The sequence below is a fragment of the Aspergillus saccharolyticus genome (genome assembly GCF_003184585.1).
Source record: "Aspergillus saccharolyticus JOP 1030-1 unplaced genomic scaffold BP01scaffold_5, whole genome shotgun sequence".
NCBI lineage: Eukaryota > Fungi > Ascomycota > Eurotiomycetes > Eurotiales > Aspergillaceae > Aspergillus > Aspergillus saccharolyticus.
In genome coordinates this window covers 359760-374561 of record NW_020290615.1, presented here as the reverse complement: position 1 = coordinate 374561, position 14802 = coordinate 359760, and the positions used below count along the sequence as shown (strand labels likewise).

The 14802-nt window shown below is 51.8% G+C and overlaps 3 protein-coding genes across 3 annotated transcripts; 1 reads left to right on the top strand and 2 right to left on the bottom strand.

Moving 5' to 3' along the window:
• Positions 1-2913: 2913 nt before the first annotated feature.
• On the top strand, positions 2914-4798 carry BP01DRAFT_379993 (putative oxalate decarboxylase; the record flags this gene model as incomplete). The annotated part of the gene is made up of 8 exons (XM_025577190.1): positions 2914-3190; positions 3271-3360; positions 3414-3429; positions 3478-3649; positions 3715-3782; positions 3846-3966; positions 4053-4557; positions 4653-4798. The coding sequence occupies 8 exons, from the start codon at positions 2914-2916 to the stop codon at positions 4796-4798; spliced, it is 1395 nt and encodes a 464-aa protein (XP_025434057.1).
• A 2997-nt stretch (positions 4799-7795) lies between these two features.
• On the bottom strand, positions 7796-9624 carry BP01DRAFT_289786 (glycoside hydrolase; the record flags this gene model as incomplete). The annotated part of the gene is made up of 6 exons (XM_025571592.1): positions 7796-8298; positions 8373-8460; positions 8543-8988; positions 9056-9175; positions 9232-9401; positions 9455-9624. Coding segments are annotated over 6 exons (1497 nt in total), but the record flags the coding sequence as incomplete, so codon positions are not given.
• Positions 9625-11938: 2314 nt separating this feature from the next.
• Positions 11939-14068, bottom strand: BP01DRAFT_363252 (cytochrome P450; the record flags this gene model as incomplete). Its single annotated transcript, XM_025576262.1, has 6 exons — positions 11939-12320; positions 12385-12656; positions 12743-13208; positions 13267-13458; positions 13547-13679; positions 13867-14068. 6 exons carry the CDS (start codon positions 14066-14068, stop codon positions 11939-11941), a joined length of 1647 nt encoding a protein of 548 aa, XP_025434055.1.
• Positions 14069-14802: the final 734 nt, after the last annotated feature.

Here is a 14802-nt window from a genome sequence, read left to right as displayed (position 1 = left end):
ATCTCTCACGACTGGATCATCTCAGCGGTAAGGCCGGGTTCAAAAAACTACGTCTGGTAGCAAATATAGTATTGCCGTGATATCCGATGCCCTAACATGTATACTGAGTCTCAATGGTCCGGGGTGGAAATGTGTAAGCCCTAGCGCAGTATGACGCTATAGGAAACTTGGCGCAAGGAGAAGCATAGGATAGTACTTAGCCATGTGAAAAAGTGCACAACATAAAAAACCAACAGAAGAAACATGTTCACAAGTACCGCGCGACCGGCGCGCTTTTCAGATGGATTGCGCACTGACCCAGTTCCCACCCCCGGTCGCACATCGCCGCTTGCTTACCTGGCGAGCGACCCGGGCGTATTCAGATCCCTGCTCGAGACCTCGGACGCACCCACTGTGGAAAGAGGGGTCAGCTTCGACTGGGTAGTGAATGTTGGCTAGTCGGGTTCCGTGTACTCGGGAATTAAGGAGGAATTAGGTCAGTGGCGCTGTCATCTCCAGACTTGCTGCCCGTCTATTGTTAGCTCATGCTTAGCTGGTTTGATCGCTGATATGCGGAGGGAGTGATCTGGTGGCCGAGGATGCTGACATGGCCGCGTACGCTTCCAAGAGTCAAGAAAATCGACTAGGCACGGTCACTTGGTATCCGTCTGCTGACCGCGATGAAGCACCGTGTCTTTTTAAGAAGGAGATGACGGCGGAGGACGCTCCGATGGAGGGTGTCAACTTGACCGACGCATTAGTACAACAGATACACACGCCCTTTTCTTCTTCATCGAGATTGCGCTCAAAGACATGTGAGTCGCAGTAACTGCGGGTATTGCAGGCATCGAATCCAAATCGAAGACTGTTTTCAACCATGTATCTTCGACGGAGAAGACTAGAGTATATCAATTTGCATAAGTTACGGAAAGTGGTGGCTCAAGGGTCTGGCGGCCTCAGATAACCGTACAAAGACAGCAGCACAATCCTTGTGAATCTGGCTTCGTTGTGACCGCATGCTGTCTTTGGCCGGACAGCAGCTGCTGCTCAGTCCTTGGATCCCTGTTTTCCTGGCTAGGGTGCATGAGTTCGGCGCAGCCGGAATGAAAACAAACACAGCAATGGGAAGGTCTTCACAAGTCACAGGCAAGATACAGAATCCGAATCACCGTTGCGTTTCTTTTGCCATCCAATTACCCTTCCTCCATCAAACGATTCGAGCCGATGGCCGGTTAGCACAAGGGGTATTAGCACCAATGCACCAAACACCGATCTCATCAACAAAATGACGACTCTATTAATACTGCCATGAGGAAAGTCCTCTTGGAGTGAACAGAGTGATTCTCGACTGTACCTCCTTGCATAACCAGGCTGAAGGATTATGTACAGAGAAAATCCCGCGTGTGGGGATTGCTAAGATAGGATGCAAGACACAAGCAGGTTTGGCCTGTTATTCACCTGAAGGTGATGCGCCAAGTGGAGTCAATTGGCTCTCAAGGTTGCCGCTGCGGTCAGACTGGTTCAAAATCTTCCCTTTTCCTGGATGCTTGTCTCTTGTTACGCGACCTGCGATGAATACACCGCTTTTTGGCAGCAATGGTGTGGATGCGGAAGAGAATGCAAGGGGACAAGCCACCTGAGAACAGAACGTACACCACGGCTGGATGCGAGGGAGGGGTGGTGAGGAGATGGAAAACACATGAGGACAAGAATGAAGTCATCTTGCTCGATGACGGCTGACCCGCCTGAAGAGTCAGATCACGGGCAATCGAAGTGGATTCTTCTTTTGGAGGAGGACCGGTGCGTGTCATCTGTCGGAGTTAGGGCTCGTCATGCGCGGAGAAGACTGCTATTCTTGGAACGGGCTGGTGCATGAAGGAAGAATCTGGAGAGAGCGGGCCAGCAAATGGCTACATAGCCATCTCGGCAACGAGTATTTCCGTCCAATGTCTGAATGGATGGATGGATGAATATTAGAATGGTGGCAGTTTGCTAAGAAAGAAACATCTGATATCATGCGGGGCGGGGAGGGCAGCCACCCACCATCCAGGTCCCAGGGCCAGTAGAATGCCGAGAATCCGACCTGGAGAACCGAGCATCGACGATTGGTTCTGGCTGGACCGGGTAAGCCTCGTTGGTCGCGGCTCAATGCAGCTGCAGGATGAGTGCTGAATCATCTGCACCGGGGCAAGTCAAGCATTGGACAAGAATTCCCCGCACGCGGGAGGGAGGGGGGAGGGAAAAAGCTACGTCTACAAGTACATCTTGCAGGTAACTTACTTGGTTACTAATGCGATCTACACTAAGCTACTCAGACACCTCGCTTCAAGATACTTGCCCACCCTGACTACACGGCATGCAACTGACTCCACCTCCACCACCATGGTCGCTTCAGAACAATGTATCTCGTACGTGGGCTGCAGATTTCAAGGAAATAGAAATACTCAGCTTGCGTGGAATTCACACCCAACAAGGTCCTCCCCGCTCCACTCCAGCTGCCGAAAGTCAAGACCAGCCCTAACAAGCCCCACCCTCTTACCTATCTTTGCCTTCTCCCCGAATGTCTCCTTTTTGTTGCGACATCTCATAAGGACTACCTAAGGTAGTGTATCTCCACTCTGTAAGCAGTTGGGCGTCCAACCAGCGACATGCGCCATAGTTGCCCTCCCTCGCCATCTCCAACCTGTCTCCGCTCCATGAGGGGTAAAATGTTCGAGCAAGGTAGATTCCTGGGTCAAAGCCACTCAACCACTCGATCCAGGGGTGAGGGGAGAGAGAGATGGACTGCAGTCCTGCGGTGCCGTCAGGAGTAACCCCCAATTCCATCAGGGGTATAAATAAGAAGCTGTCGGAGGCCTTGCATGTCCCCTACTGCTCCGACAATCATTCTTCCTCAGATCTCTCCCAACCGGAATCCCCGCGCGCAGAGACACCATGAAGTCAAATCTAGTATGTGTCCTTTCTCTCGCAACGCTGTTCGCATCGCGGAGTCATGGCGCCCCAACGAACAATCCCCCATTGCGAGGATCGGAAGACCTACTTGGTTATTCTTCGTCCAACACGCTCTCGTCGCAGACGACAGAGGACATCCCCTACACGCCAGTAGACGGACAAACGGACGATGCCGACCTGGGAGTGTACCTGAACTTTGAGGGTTCAGCCAGCCCGCAGCCGATCCGGGGGAACACAGGAGGGACGGATCCAGGTCCACGTAAGTACCTATTCTCTTCAGTCGCTGTTGCCTGAGATGCAGCACGCACAACGCTGACCCTGTCGTACATCGCGGCACAGGAAATGCCGACTATGATCGCATCAACAGTGACAAGCTGGCGCCGCCGGGCACGGATGAAGGGCAGACGATCAACGCACAATGGCCTATGGGTATGTTTTCTTGGTGCTTGTGCAGGAGAGGTTCCATACTGACAACTTCCCAGGACTCAGTCATAATCGGTAGGTCCATTCGATTCCCAGTAGCGAAGACGGGGTCCTAATTGGTAGTCTTGGGATGAACGAGTCCGGCTGGGCGCGACAGGAAAACTTGAACGTGATGCCGGACGCCACCAAGATGGCCGGGGTGGATATGCGCCTGGAAGCTGGAGCATACCGTGAACTCCACTGGCATGTTGCCAGCGAATGGTCACTGGTTCTGAATGGATCGTGTCGCATTGAGGTGAGTGGTCTTCTCTGTCTTGTTTACCTCCTACCCATCTTGATGCACCACTGACAATTCCATAGGCTGTCAACGAAAATGGCCAGACTTTTGTCGATGACGTAACAGCTGGCGATGTCTGGTTTTTCCCGCCGTGAGTTTTTCCTGACTTTTGAGATGCCAAATGGAGCCACTGACCCCAAAAATGCGACATAAGTGGAATCCCACACTCGATCCAAGCCTTGGACTCCGGGGTGGAATTTCTCCTGGTCTTCGATGATGGCGATTTCTCCGAGGACAACACCTTCCTTGCCACCGAAGTCTTTGCCCACCAACCTGTAGGTTTGACCCAAACTGCTGGCCAGCGGGTTTACCCCCCACTCCCTCCTCTCCCGAGTATGACCGATACTAAAGTCCGTCTCAGAAATCGGTGTTGGCCAAGAATTTCGATCTCCCCGTGGCCGCCTTCGATGAGATCCCGGATGATGAACTGTACATCTTCCCCGGCACCCCGGCCCCGACCAACATCAGCGAGCAGAATGTGACGGGCACGGCGGGCATTGTGCCGTTCACGCAGAGCTATTCCTACCACTTCTCCGAGCAGCCTGCCCACGAGGTGCAAGGCGGTTCCGTCAAGATCGTCGATCCGTTGACCTTTCCCATCGCCTCCAACTTTGCCGCCGCCGTGGTCACCGTGCATCCGGGGGGCCTGCGCGAGATTCACTGGCACCCCACCAGCGATGAGTGGACCTTTTTCATCCAGGGCCAGGGTCGCGCGACCTTGTTCACCGCGCCCAGCACCGCCACTACCTTCGATTACCGCGCGGGAGATGTGGGCTACTTCCCGCAGTCCAACAGCCACTATATCGAGAACACGGGCGAGGAGGACTTGATCTTCGTCGAGGTCTTGCAGGCTGATCAATTCTCTGGTGCGTCGGATTCTTTCTGCCCCTTTTTGTCATTATTCGCGTTGTTTTTTCGTAAGGCTCGCGTTGCGAACGTTATGCTAATCAATTCCCCCCAGACGTATCGCTCGGTCAATGGATTGGGTCGACCCCGAAGCAGATTGTGGCCGACACGTTGCGATTGCCACAAAGCGCCCTGGATCGGCTGAAGACAGAAAAGATGTATGTGGTTGCTGGGTCGAACGAGACGGAGGCGTCGACGTAGCAGGAGGGTGGTACTCTGTACATAGCATGTACTATGCATGATTGTACATCAGTCGCGCGTGGTCTTGTTTGAGGTTAAGATGAGAGATAGGAATATATCTTGCATCATGCAAGGGATCACGGTCGGCCCGATGCATTCAGGGTTCATGAAGATATGTAATACAGGCAGTCAATTTATACCGAAGATCTTCACCAACTATCGCTCTGAAGACTATGATTCGAGCAGAAGATTCATCGAATAACGTGGTTTCTTCGGATTGTGGTTGAGGCTACTGGCCCTATACTGGAGTTCTAGCCCTAAATCTAGAAACAAAATTGCCATGTGCTTGATTCACTAGATTTTGGTCACCATATGGTAAGTACATCATACACGCCACGAATACAGGCTCAACAATTGCCGTTAGTGTACATCAGAAATGAGAAGAGGTTGATGACATGGACTCAGCAACTGGGCCGTAACCTGCTGAGCCCAGAGAAGCCCAACATATCACAATCCAATGACACAGTCGAAGTCAACCCCTCTGACCCAGTCAAAATAGGATCAATACTGCACCATCCAAGCGCGATACTCCAAGCAGCCATACACCCTACTCCCCCCATACGAATTATCACTGAAACACTTCTTCAAGTTATCCTTGACAATACTCACGCACGTTGGCGGTCCCTGCCCCAACGGAGCGACTGGCTTCTGTTTCGGCCCCTTGCACCCCTTGACCCAGCTGATCGAGACCGAGTACCGCGCGTTTGCGTGGCTCCCCGTGGACCATTCGAGAGGCTTGTCGTCCGGCCCCATCTCGTAGGTGAGATCAGGGATCTTGCCCCGGTTGCAGAGCTCAGCCAGCTGGTTGACGTATACATCTTCTAGGTTCTGGTGGAAATAGGGGAAAGGGTTTTCGATGCAGGTCAGGTCGCCTATGGGGAGTGACGGGGATGAAGTGGTGGTGGCCGACGCCCCGGTGGTGCTGGTTGCGGTCTTTTGGTTCGAAGTAGTAGCAGTAGTGACCCGTGTAGGCCGGAGAGTATGTCCCGGACATCGATCACGCCGCTGCATATGACCCTGTGCTCCCTCGGGAGAGAGGATGCGTGCCGGATCCCAGAAGTTGTAGTCCATGACATGGTCCCCGACGAGCCAGAGCCGCCACTGGCCCACAGCCATCAAATTGTCGCCCGCCTGCAGATAGTTGTTGTACCTGTCGACCTCCAAGATGGCCTTGCCGACTGAGGTGCTATCGTCGTTGGACAGCCAGAAATTCGTTGGGTAATATCCGCGGGTAATAGCGGTCTTCTCCTCGGGTGCCTGGCCGTTGGGGAAGTAGAGGAAGTGGGTGAACTGGGCCGCTAGCCAGCTAACCCGACGGGGGTACTTGTATGAGTGGGTCTCCCAGCCCGAGGAGAAGGGTGTGATGATGATGAGCTGAGGATCGTTGGTCCGGTGCAAGGGACCGGGCTGCTGATCAGTGCCCCAAAGACCCTGGAGTGGTTCAATTTCGTGATTGACCTCACCGTCCTTGGTGTGGCCTGAGCTGAGGGCACCGAACGTCTGATCCATGAAGTAGTCGTCGGGGACCTCGACCTCGTCCCTGTCGATGAAGACAGGGACTTCAAAGATGTGCGCGATGTAGACGCCGTCTTTTGTGATTATCATCAGCACAGTGCAGCCGTGGAGGCCCTTGACACCGAGGGCAGCTTCCAGCTCGGGCCAGGGGTACCATGTGCCCGTAACCGGTTGGCGTTGGCTCACCCAGAGGTCGCTCTGGGTTATGATTCCGTTGAGGATCGGGAGCCAAATCTCGGGGTCCACTGTGGAGATTTCAGGCAGCGTGCGTTTGTCGATGGTCGAATTCAGGCTCGTTGCTTCAGTCCCGCCGGCCTGGAGATCCGGAGTACGTCGCTGGTGGGTCTTTCCTCCCTTGCCGATGGGCAGAACTGGCACCGTGCTGGTCGGAATAGCGGCACAGTTCACTGATGAGATTGTTGCCCACCCGCCTTTCCCTGCTCGGCATGAATTACCGCAGTCATCTGGCGAGCAAAGATGTCTAGACGGGCTACCTGTCACTGTGGTGGTAGTTCCGGTGACGGAGCACCCAGTGGTAGTGATGCTAACAGTCTGGTTGCATGTCGACGTTGTGACGGTTGAACCACCAAATGGAGTAGAGGTAGGGTGGCAGAAGACAGTCACACGGTGGGCGGTTGTCGTCGAAGTACAGGACGATAAACTGGAATGGCTTTTCTCCGGGTCGGTATCAGGATCGACACTACCATCTGGAATTTTTGCGATATCCAGGGCATTCACAATGCCTTTCACTCCGTTGATATCATTGGCCTTGATCCGAGTCAAAAGATCGTCCAGTTTCTTCGTAATACATGCGAGCTTGTTCAGAATCTGCTCGACCGTGTTCCCAGCAAGGCGGAGAAGGCCATCAAACAGGCCACGTTTCTTCTCAATACATTTAGGAAGTTTCTTAGAACTGATCTGTTTCGCGAGATCCTCGATATCTTGCTTGATGTTTTTGATGTTTTTGATGGCTTTGCTCTTGGAAGGCGGGGTGGGTAACCGTTCCCATGATTCGATATCTTTGACGATGTTGTGGAATCGAATGGCTATCACAGAAGCAGACGAGGTGACCATAGGGTCCACGGGCGGATTGGTGGTCTTTGAAGGCTGGGCAGTGATCATACCAGCAGGGTCCGTGGTGGAGCTTGTCGCTCCAGTCTTCGCACCTCCAGTAGGGTTAGGGTTAGTCGGGGTTCTTCCGGTGCCCGTTCCCTTAGGGTTGCCTGTGGTAGTGCTCGGGGAGCCTTGACTAGTACCAGTTGTTCGACCTGTAGACTGAGACTTATCAGAAGCTGGCAATGTCCCACGGCTTGTCGTTCCACCACTCGTAGCCGTTCCGTGACCTGGAAGCCCAGAGCCCCCCGAGGTACCAGACCCCCCCAAGGTAGCAGATCCCCCAGGCGGTGAGGTCGAAGCACCAGTACCACCATTATCCCAACCTTGCGTCTTGTTCTTCCCCATCGCCGATCCCAGCCCCTCAATCAATGCACCATTCGAATCAAGGTCCACAGCCCAGGCCATTGTACCTCCGAGACACCGACGATTTGCGAAATCAAGCTTGAGTCTCAACGTTTCCTTATCATCAAAGCTTACCCACTGGTTCTTGTCCCAAGTAAGAACCTTGACGGCATCTTCCTTGTAAAACGAAACTTTTGTCCCCGGGGCATTAGCGTCAAGGACCTTCTGAATCTCTGTGTGGGACAGCACGCCAGAGGTGGTCGTGCACTCGCCGGGGCGGCCACCGGTCGTGAAGAGACAACCCGGCGCGAGACAATGAGGGTCCTTCATTGTGAAGCTGCGGCCGTAGAAGCCCAGACCAAGGTTGACCCGCGCGGGGTCAATCTTGTTGCGCCAGAGAAGCTCGAGGGCGCTGTTGACCTCGGTCAGATTGGTATGCGCGTAGGCAGCGTAGGGGTTATCTCGGTTCATTTTGTCCCAGGTTCCGTCTAGTTGAAAGAGTCAAGGAGTTAGCTGATGGCTACAGGGAAAGATGAGGGCGAGAAGAGGTCGTGCGACTCACGAATATCGTAGGTAATCATGTTGAAAAAGTCGACGTGACGCTCGAGATTGACAATGTCAAATCCTCGCAAGTACCAGTAGGAGGCAGGCTAGACAAAAAAGTCTCGCTGTTAGTCTCCATGGCCTTATCAAGCCAAAATACAACGGAGGTCGGAAGAGGAGATTTCATACCAATGTGATTGACATCCCGTAACGTTTCCCAGACTTGTCAAGGCGCTCTCGCAACCGCTTCAGCAGAGTTACAAAATTGACAAAGTCTGCTGGTCGACCGCCATGATCATCGGCCACCGGATACTCCCAATCAATGTCAACTCCGTCAAAGCCGTTGCTCTGCATGAAGCTCAGCAGAGACTCAAAGAAGGCATCTTGCGCGGGTTGAGACGCTGCCAGGTCCGAGACAGTGTACTGCGTGGGACTGGGGTCGTTCATATCCCAGCCTCCAATGGCGATCCAGACTTGCAGATTGGGTTGTTTTCTCTTCAGTCCGGTCACGGCCTTGTACAGCGATTCCATGGTCTTCTTCATCGGGACGACGTGAAAGGTTTTGGGATCGATGTAAGCGAAGGCGAAATTGAGATGCGTGTAATAGCCGAGCGGAATCTGGTCTGGTGTCATTTCTGGTTTGATATCGGTCAGTCTGACTGAACACTAAGCCAAAGATGAGACTCCAGTGAAGTCACTAACTTTCACATGCATGCTCCAAATTCCAGCCTTCGTAGTATCCAATAGTCCGTGCGTAGGCACTCTTTCCGTTGCACTCTGGAGAGAGCACTTTGGCGTTTCCACAGAAGCTGGGTGAAGTTCCTGGTAGCAGAACAAGATGTCAATACGTGATGAAGTCATCATGAAGGCAAACTAACCACAGAATCCAAACTTGCTGCAGCAGACGTTAAGAGGGCATGTGGAGGCATTTGACCACTCGCGGCCCCACCCTGGATCACACTCGCTCTTGCGATTACAGTTTGCACTGCACGCCTTTCCACAGAAATCCGAGCCATAGCCGCAATTCCCTTTGCCAGTAGCTTTGTCTCTGTTCGATTGCAGTTAGCTGGAATCTTGACACGTTAGAACCAATCAACTCACAGAGGACCGCAGCATCCTATCTTGCAGGCCTTGGTCTTGGAACAAGTGTAGTCATCATTGCCGCCAGTCACAGCTTGCGAGTAGAGTTCATGGTTGAGTGATATTGCTGTCACTGTTGCCGACTGCCAGAATAGCAGTGCAAGCAGAACCAGGATGGCTTGTCTAGCCATGGTGACGGTGGAGGTAATATGGGAAGAGGCTTAGAAGAGATCTTGGAAGACAAGAAGCCAGAAGAAAGAAGTTCACCTCCTTTTTATGAGCATGCTGAGATGAGGTACCGGTATACAAGTGATTTATCCTACGGTTGGTCGTTTTAGAGATTCACTGGAGTTGATCTGAATCGGAGTTCTTGGATATCCACAAATCTATTTACAGATTCAGTTGAAATGATCTGTGTCAGAGTTCCCCACTATCCAATATGAATTCGACTCACAGATTCACTCAAGGTATTCTAGGTGAGAGCTCCCTAATATCTATTATAGAAACCCCGCAGAGATTTACTCAATGTGCTCTGGTTCTGGGTTCTTCAATATCCAATGTGAAATCTACTCAAAGATATACTCAGGATAATCTGGGTCAGATTTCTTCAATATCCAAAAACTAGTCATGTATTCACATAGGATAGTTTAGCCTGGAACTCTTTAACATGGAGACTCTACTCACCAGGTGGTCTGTGAGTCAATGATGGTGTTTAATCTCTATATAATCATTTCTATCTCTTTATTTGACTCTGTTAATATTCTCGCGAGTTATTATCTGGATCGTGATTTCTATCACCATCACAGATAATCAGGAACCAAGGAAGCCAGTATTCTATTCTACATGAAGCTAAGAATATCAACACCTGAATTAGTTACACTCTCTACAAGCATCATGAATCTCACCTCAGTGTCCTGGCAGTATCTGCTGCTAATACTGCTGACTCTGGACTTCCTGAGCCCTGTGGTTTACACATAGGCACAACTTAATCCTTGGCTCAACATCAACCGCTCTGGCCCAAAGAAGTCATTTCCATCTGCTATGGATCCGCAGCTACTGAGTAGTAATACGAATCGCTCCTTCAGTCAGCGCTGCGACTGTGGTATAGCGCGGGTTTGCCCGAGACTTCCCAGCTACAGCCTACTTCCGACGCAATCGCAAGGCCGGCACCCTCGATGTCTTGACGGTCTATGACGCTCGCGACGGGATATTTCTCGCATTTAATGGCATGACTATGCTCTTCCCAAGCCCCAATGAACCAGCTTTATGGAACCATCCGCCTCGAGACAATGGCCCGACGATGTCATCCTCGCCAACATTGCTCACGAGCTTGGACATGTGTTTGGAATCGCCCATCAGCGTCAAGATCCGACTTTCTGGAAACCAACTGACCTTGGTCCCTGGATTTTCGGGTTTCATTGTGAGAATCTCCATAATCTCGCAGAGAAGACGGGGGCAAGACAAACGAGGAGATATGGGGAAATGATGATCTGCGTAGGAATTGAATCACAGCCCGTGATGCCGGCTTTGATGCTATTAAATGACTGCCCTGGACAAATGTCATCATCAGTCCATGCGAGGAGTGGATTGGGGTTTCAGTACGATCTATTCCTCTACCTTTAAGGTCCACAACAAGGTGATATTGAGCAAGCACGATGAAACAACTTGAAAAGCCAACAAAGTTTCATTCTCCTCTAGACGTGGCTGGACTTGTGCAGATGTACAGCTCGGACTGAATGAATAACGTCGAGCCCTTCTGGTTTGATCAACAAGTTCTCATAACACCGTGTTCTAGCAACACGCTTCATAGGTGCAAGGAACTAATTCTAGCGAACTCGGAAAGACTTTGGGAAGAGGGGCTGAAGATAGTCATAAGTCGGGGAATACTGAAGTGTTGATTCAGGTGTGGATGCATATTACCTATTATTAGTAGTTAGTTTGTCACTCACAATATAGTATGAGTGATGTGAAGATATAAATTAGTAGTTGGGATTAACACCAAGTGAATACATCATCTTTCATTCTTATTGCCTGTTGGTGGAAGATTGTTCTTCTCTAAACTTAATGCTATGGATGTGGTTTATTTGCCTGTTTATCAGTAGTTAATTTATCACTCAGAATATGGCATTCGTAATGATACAACATGAACTGGTTAGTCAAGACTACTTCTGAGTGAATCGATCTACAGTGTGTGTGTACTAGTTTCATCAAACAATATGCCTCTCAGCCTAATTCAATTGATTCAGCTTGGCCTCCGAACAGAAGACAGCCAGGTCAACCAGCTTCATGTGATTGATGGTACCTCGTCAAACCGAATGACTCTTGCCAGATGATCGTCCAGCGGTCTGGAGTCTCTCTTTCCTTGATAACCCAGTCTTACTAGGCACTGTAACAAATGGTGGCTAGCAGACCGGTGAGTTTGGCCTTTCCCCAAATTTGAAGTAATTTTAAAGTCCAAATCACTTCACTTCCCACCTTGACCCCTGCATGAACATTCGCTGATCCCTAACAAATCACCCCTGTCAATGCGCCAGCATCACTAACCCCCCAGCCCACCTCCTCCAGCCCCTCCCTCACCACCTTCCGCTGCTCCTCCCCACGCACCTCCACCTTCAATGCATACGGCAGCGGATGACTGACCACCCCCGGCGCGAACTCTGCTCTCAACCCCTCTGCATCATCCCGCGGCAAGAACCGGAAAACCGCCAGCGACTGCGCGATCGTCAGGAAAATCGTATTATCGGCCAGCAATCTACCGGGACAGATGCGACGCCCAAAGCCAAAGGCAAGATGGTGCGGGTCCATCTGGGAGGTTTCCGGTGACAGGAAGCGCATTGGGTTGAAGACGGTTGGGTTGGGGTAGGATGCTGGGTCTTGAGCCATTTGCCTTGGTGGATGTTTAGTATCGGACTGGGTTAGGGTCTGGTTTCGACGGGATAGGGGAGGCACACCAGATATGCGGGATAATGATCGATCCCTTAGGGATGAGGTATCCCTCATAGATGTCATCCTGGGTGCATTCATGCGGGATGCCTGTTGGCGCGATGGGGTGCCAGCGCAGGGACTCTTTGACGATTGCTTCGATGTAGGGTAGGTGTTCGCGGTCGGCGAAGGTGGGGAGACGAGCGCGTCCCACTACGCGCTCGAGTTCCTCGTAGGCCTTGTCTTGTATCTCGGGGTGGAGGGCCATTGCTAGGAAGAAGATGGAGAGCACGGAGACAGTCTGTTTGGGGGTGAGGGGGTTAGTGGTGTCGTAGGTTATCCATGGAGGACAGCTCGGTCTCTGTCACTGGGGTCGTCGTGGCTCACCGTATCAGCACCAGCGGTGTATAGTGAACCGGCTGTCCACTTGATGATGTGCTCCTCTTCCGGAGTGAGAGTGTTCAGATCGCGCCCTTTCAGCAGACTGGACACATAGGAGGGGGTGTATTTCCCGCGCTGCATCTGCTGGCGCACGAACTGGTAGGGCTTCTCGATGGTGGTGAGGAGGGTGCGGTTCCATGCCAGACCCGTGCGCTTGAAGCTGGCGCCGGGAAACCATGCGGGGAGGTGCTTCACTGCATAAGTTGTTTCGAATGTCAGCAAAGAAATATCGCAGGGCTGAGTCTGACAGAAGAACAGACAGAGAGGAATCGTATCCACCAACCAGCGCCCAGGACTCCCCGCGATGGAGAACTGGTCCATGGCCTCGTTGACCAAGTCCACGAGAGGATCGCGACCATGTGGTTCGATCGTGTATCCGTATGCAATCTTCAGGATCACCGCTCCAGCCTCACTGATGAAACATTAGCACATCCTGTGTGGTTGAACCAAGCTGGGCGTAAGGGACCTACGTGCGGATATGCTGGATCAAGTCTTCCGGACGATCAAGCATGCGCTTCAAGAACCGTCGCACCTCCATCTCCTGCAACGAATTGAATCGCGCGGTTGTGTGCTTGCTTCCCAGAACGCGATGCATCACCTTGCGATAGGCTCGGAACTGGTGGCTATAGGTCTGCATCCCCAGGGCGTCATTCCAGCCCACACTATAGGCAGTAGTCGCGCATCATTAGCTGCTGCGATACGTGAATTAAAAGAGATAAAGGAAGACCTGAAATCGAGATGCTTACGCACATCTCACCCGCAAACGTGAGTCGGGGACGCGACGAATAGATGTTCGAGCGCTTCTCGAGCAGATCGAAGGCCATGCGCACATCATTGAGAATCACGATGGTTTGTCCCAGAATGGTCAGGGAGCTAATTGGGCCTGTGGCAAAGCGTGCATTAGGTGGTGTACGTAATGCATTGGGACTCCTCTAACTGTATATGTTCTCCCCACAGGGAAAACAGTATAAATAGAAATATATCGATGCAAACTCAAAGATGGCTGGCGATACAGAGGAGAATGAACAGTAATGGAAAGAAATATCAGGGGGCGAAGAAAAAAGCATTACCGTAGCGCTCCTTGAACTGCAGCCAGTGTCTCCATTCCTGCATTTCCGGCGGCGGCAAATCCGCCAGATTGCCAATGATGGGCTTGCCCTTAGGACCTGGTGGCAGAGGTGCAGATGGTCGTGATCGGAAAAACAGTCGCGACAGGAGGAAATAGAGTAGCCAGAGCCCGATCAGGCCTAGGATCAGGTTTGTTGGCGTCATGGTGGGACGAGGATGAAACGCGGGTTGAGGGCATACAACTCTCTGCAGGAGTGAACAGGTCAAGCACAAACTGGGAGAAAGTACGGGGGTGGACCCTTCTTAAGAGATGAAATCTGACTCGTCTACAAGAAGACCAGGGCACGGACATGCCTCCGCAGAGATGTTAACATCGAACAAGTGTCAGTGTGCGACCCAAATGCAAAGATAGCATCGATTAGGAATAGCCCGATGCAGGTGGTGGGCTGCATTTATAGCATTCAGATTAAAACGCCATGCCGCACTGGACTCGCAGGTGGTCGAATAAGGAATGTATGCACATACTCGTACAACTGACATGTCGAGCCGCAAGTCATTACCTTCTCAAAATTGCAACCCTTGCCTCTCGCTTTGATCTAATGAATACTGTATCTCGAACGAATGTTAGACAACCGTCGAAGGGCCATTGGCGACGGACCAAAGCCAGGTTACCTGATAACTGAACCTCAGCCAACCCACGAACTACGTATGGCCATTGCGACAAGAGGGGTCTGCAGAAGTCTATATCTGACGGATGGAGTCACTAGACAATTTGTGTTCCCTGGCTGGTGGATGGCAACAGACTAATCAATTTAGTTGGTCTTATCTTATCCACCGATGCGGGGATTGCACAAAGTACCTCATTCCCCCAACCAATAATGCATCCTGCTTCACAAGCATGTAAGACGCTCGGACTGAGACCAGTGGGCCAGTGAATC